This window comes from Aplysia californica, unplaced genomic scaffold, assembly GCF_000002075.1.
Source record: "Aplysia californica isolate F4 #8 unplaced genomic scaffold, AplCal3.0 scaffold00314, whole genome shotgun sequence".
Classification (NCBI taxonomy): Eukaryota; Metazoa; Mollusca; class Gastropoda; order Aplysiida; family Aplysiidae; genus Aplysia; species Aplysia californica.
In genome coordinates, this window is record NW_004797584.1 from 12,458 (window position 1) to 16,473 (window position 4,016).

A 4,016-nucleotide genomic window follows, 5' to 3' on the forward strand; every position below is an offset into this window, starting at 1 on the left:
AGAGAGAGAGAGAGAGAGAGAGAGAGAGAGAGAGAGAGAAAGCAGAGAGAGAGTTGAGTGCACGTGGCACCTATTCCCCATTGCCCTTCAGTTGTCTCCGAATTGAGTCAAACAGCCTTCTCCATAGAAAACAGGAATTACGCTGAAGTACACAATCTAGGCTAATAACACAAGTCTATGGAGCTTCTAGGCTATCATTTTTCAAGAAGCTTTCATCTTTGTTGTCATCAAGAACCCTAAGATTTAGTTTCTGAAAAAAGAAACAACAAAAACAACTCTATTTTTACTTCAAAATATCAAAATATATGTTGCAAACCAGGCTAGGATAGCTATTAGAAGCTACTCCATAAAATTTTTGACTTGACCTAATTAGTTAATGAAGTTTCTGACACAAATAGGGCCAACAATATATTTTCGAAATCTGGACTCTCTCTGCCAAGAGAAAGGGAGAGGGGTATGTCCCCACTCACTTCACCCTCCCACAATTGAGCAGTCTTTGGAAGGGTTGGGGGGGGGGGCGGCTAGAGCAGGGACAAAAGCTAGAACAAATCTAATGAATTATGTAATCAAAAACCAACACATAGATAAATGCATTGTTATTCATAATGTATTATTATTCTCTAATTGTTCCATCTTAGGACTGACGTATCATTGTACCAACTCACTTACGCTCTCATTGTCGATGATTGTCTAATACGAAATATAATGAATAACAAGGCACTCAAAAGAAAGACAAAGGACTACAAATGAAAAGAACAAACAAACACAACAAAACCCTTTCTGATGTGTAGGTGGATGTTTGTTGACGCTCGAAGAAAATAAAATTTGTTGCTTATTCTCTAATTGTGAGGGAAGACTTCTTTGGCAAATTTGAAAGTGAAAGGAGACAAAATCCGGAATTAAATCTTACCGTTTTGTTGGAATATCCCTGGGAATTGGAAACCTCCTTGAGGGGGTGAGGGCATGCCGAATGGACCTTGTTGGGATGGGCCGAATGGACCTTGCTGGGATGGGCCGAATGGACCTTGCTGGTATGGGCCGAATGGACCTTGTTGGGGTGTGGGCATGCCGAATGGGCCTTGGGGAAATGGGCCTCGAGGCGGTGGTGGGAATGAAAACGGGGGAAGGGTACCATTGGGTGGAGGTGCAGGGAATTGGGGGAATGTGCCGTTGGGTGGGAGTTGAGGAAATTGGGGGAAAGTGCCGTTGGGTGGGGGTTGAGGAAATTGAGGGAAAGTGCCGTTGGGTGGGAGTTGAGGGAATTGGGGGAAAGGACCGTTTCCTGGAGTAGGGTTCTGAGGTGCCTGGCGTTTGACCAAAGCTGATGTGGCTACAGCCACGCAAAGTGCGGTGAGGAAAATCACGGAGTTCTGGAACCAGAGAGAAAAAGTCGATAAAGTTAACATTTAACTGCTCCATGAATACCTTACAATTGGTTGAACCAGATAGGAAACTTTGATAAACTGTGTTTGAAGATCGAATTACTATTGGAAAGTTTGAGGAACTAAATTGAATAAAGAAGCATGAGGAAATTGTATAGGCGTTCCGCCTCTTGCAAAAGTGTAATAATATTCATGTTTAAGAGACTAGACCTCTTAATTTAAAGCCCGTGCCAAAATTAAACAGAGGCAAATGGGAGCGTGTCTATTAGCCTAACCAATGGACTGCCGACCATTTATGTTCCTCTTCTTAAGCATGAACAAGTGTCAGGTCTGAAACAGATCAACGAGTATATTGGTCTGTCTGCTGGGATGTTGTACCTCCCTCACATACCCTGACACGGTTGTGAAAGCCAACCTCCTAAATCATCTAAGTTGTGTCTATTTCGACACTTGCAAATTTAACATACCAACCAATTAACAGACCGTGAAAGAGACTATGTTTTAGTTAACGTTTTACGGGAGTTGCAACATAATTAGGCTATACGTACTGAATATTAGAGCTGCTACATCGAGAGTAACAACGACAAGAAGAGAGTAATGAAGGCACTGTGCTACTCACCATGGTTTCTGAAGGACCCAGGGGTGTCAGTGTTTTGAGTAGAGTGTCTGCTGTGATTATATAGTCGTGGGAGACGCAAGAGACCTCTGACGTCATTGTCTCTGGGTAAACAACCAACAGGGACAGGTTGTGACGGACTCAAAGTCACGTGAGCACAATGGGGATGATGTCAATGATTCTACAGAATAATGACAAGACTGGCGGTGGAGACTTCATAATTATACTTAGGTACGATATTGGTGTCATACGTCGTTCAATACCAGCGTTTGTTGTGTAGCAGATGGGTGCTTCTCCGATTAACGCAGAAAACCGAAGTACGATTTCTGTGTTGGGCATTTTAAAAAAGATGCATTATGTTTTCTGAATCTCCGCCTGTCTGCTGGAAGGTTGTATTATTCCTGCTTGTTCAGGTTAACCAACACGTTATAAATGGATTTTTCTAAAGATACAGTCCAGCATCAAATGATGAAACAGTGAACTTTTTTTTAAAGAAAAAGAGAAATCTTAATTTCCGGGATGTTCATTCGATTCATTATACTGTGGTGTCAAAAGAGATTTGAAAATGTATTTGCGGAATTTTCGTGTTACATGCTTGCACTACCCGCTTCTGCAGCTTACCACTTAAAGCAAAATAAAATGCGTATCATCTAACACATTTTTTTTTCTTTTTGATTAAATTCGCCCGAGATTTGGTCACTCAAAGTTTGAGTGACCATATCTCGTACAACTCTAATCGTAGATAAAGTATTAATGTCCCAAATGGTGCAGAATTCGTTTAGGCTTAAATTGGTATGTTGCCTGAGTGAATAATCAAAGGCTTTATTAACACGATTTGAGAGTGAATACTTTTCAATTTTTTAAAAGGGTGCCACTGTTTAAGCTGAGCTTGCCCCCAACGCTCCATCTGTCTTTGTTTCCACTTCTGAATGGTGTATTAATGACTTGTTCGTGGACATACACATGAACCAATTTATTTTTTTAGATTTTTTTTTTAATCCAAAGAGTAGAACATTAACATTTTTATCTGTCGCGATCTGTGCATCGTTTGACATTGTTCTTGAACTCTGTCATAATTATTAGTGGTTTTCTGTTGTTTTTGTGTGTTTCCCTTTGGTAAATATTTATATATCTACGGCCCAATCCCAACTTAAGAAGACAAATGAACAAACAGCCCCAGAGGTTAAAGTAAACCCCTATCAGCAACTGAACAAATACACGTGAGGAACTAATGGTATTTTTATGATTTGCGCGTGTGCATACACATAAGCCAGTCTACAATTATTATCATTTAGAAGGCTTGCATTTAATGATTTTGTCTGTCGTTACCGATATATTATTATAATTTCAACCTTGTTCTTGAACTCAGTCCTAGTTATTGGTTTTTGTTTTGTATAAGCAAAAGAATTTAGAAACACTACGGTCTAACTGGAAATCTTCCTTTGTCTCCTCCCACTTCACCTCTGCCTCATTCTCATCATCATGATCTTCATCATGATCATCAGCATGATCATCATCATCATCATCATCACTTAATGTTCAAGTTTATGTTTTGAATTTTTCCTAAACAAACTAGAAATGTTTTAATGAATTTTTTTTTCTTGAGGTTGTATTCAAATTAGCAAAAAGAAATCGTGAAAATCCACACTCCAGACACCACAAAATAAATACATTCTATATATCAAAAATTCAACAGACACATTTTTAGTATTACATCTGCTCTTCATTCAGTGAAAATTTCATGAATATTGGAAGAAAAATCGTGGAGTTATTCAAAGAGTTCATAGAAAAACCGCGTTTTGAGAAAACGGGCGATAAAGAAATAAAAAAGATTGACCTAACGAGGAAGTGGTTGTGACAAACATGACCAGTCTGAGAATAAATAAGGCTTTAGGGGGTTCTAATGCTATGAAATAGTTGTGAGAGAGGATATTCGAAGAAACTAAAATACCTACAACTCAAAATCCATAATTTTCAGCCGAAACAGGACTTTTGGGGTGTAACCCCCCCCCCCCCCC

At 39.4% G+C, this 4,016-nt stretch overlaps 1 protein-coding gene across 1 annotated transcript; it reads right to left on the reverse strand.

Annotated features, from left to right (window-relative positions):
• Positions 1–910: 910 nt before the first annotated feature.
• LOC118477955 (proline-rich protein 2-like) lies at positions 911–2,097 on the reverse strand (the record flags this gene model as incomplete). The annotated part of the gene is made up of 2 exons (XM_035970731.1): positions 2,002–2,097; positions 911–1,370 (listed from the first exon to the last, which is right to left on the reverse strand). Coding segments are annotated over exons 1-2 (556 nt in total), but the record flags the coding sequence as incomplete, so codon positions are not given.
• Between the last annotated feature and the right edge of the window lie 1,919 nt (positions 2,098–4,016).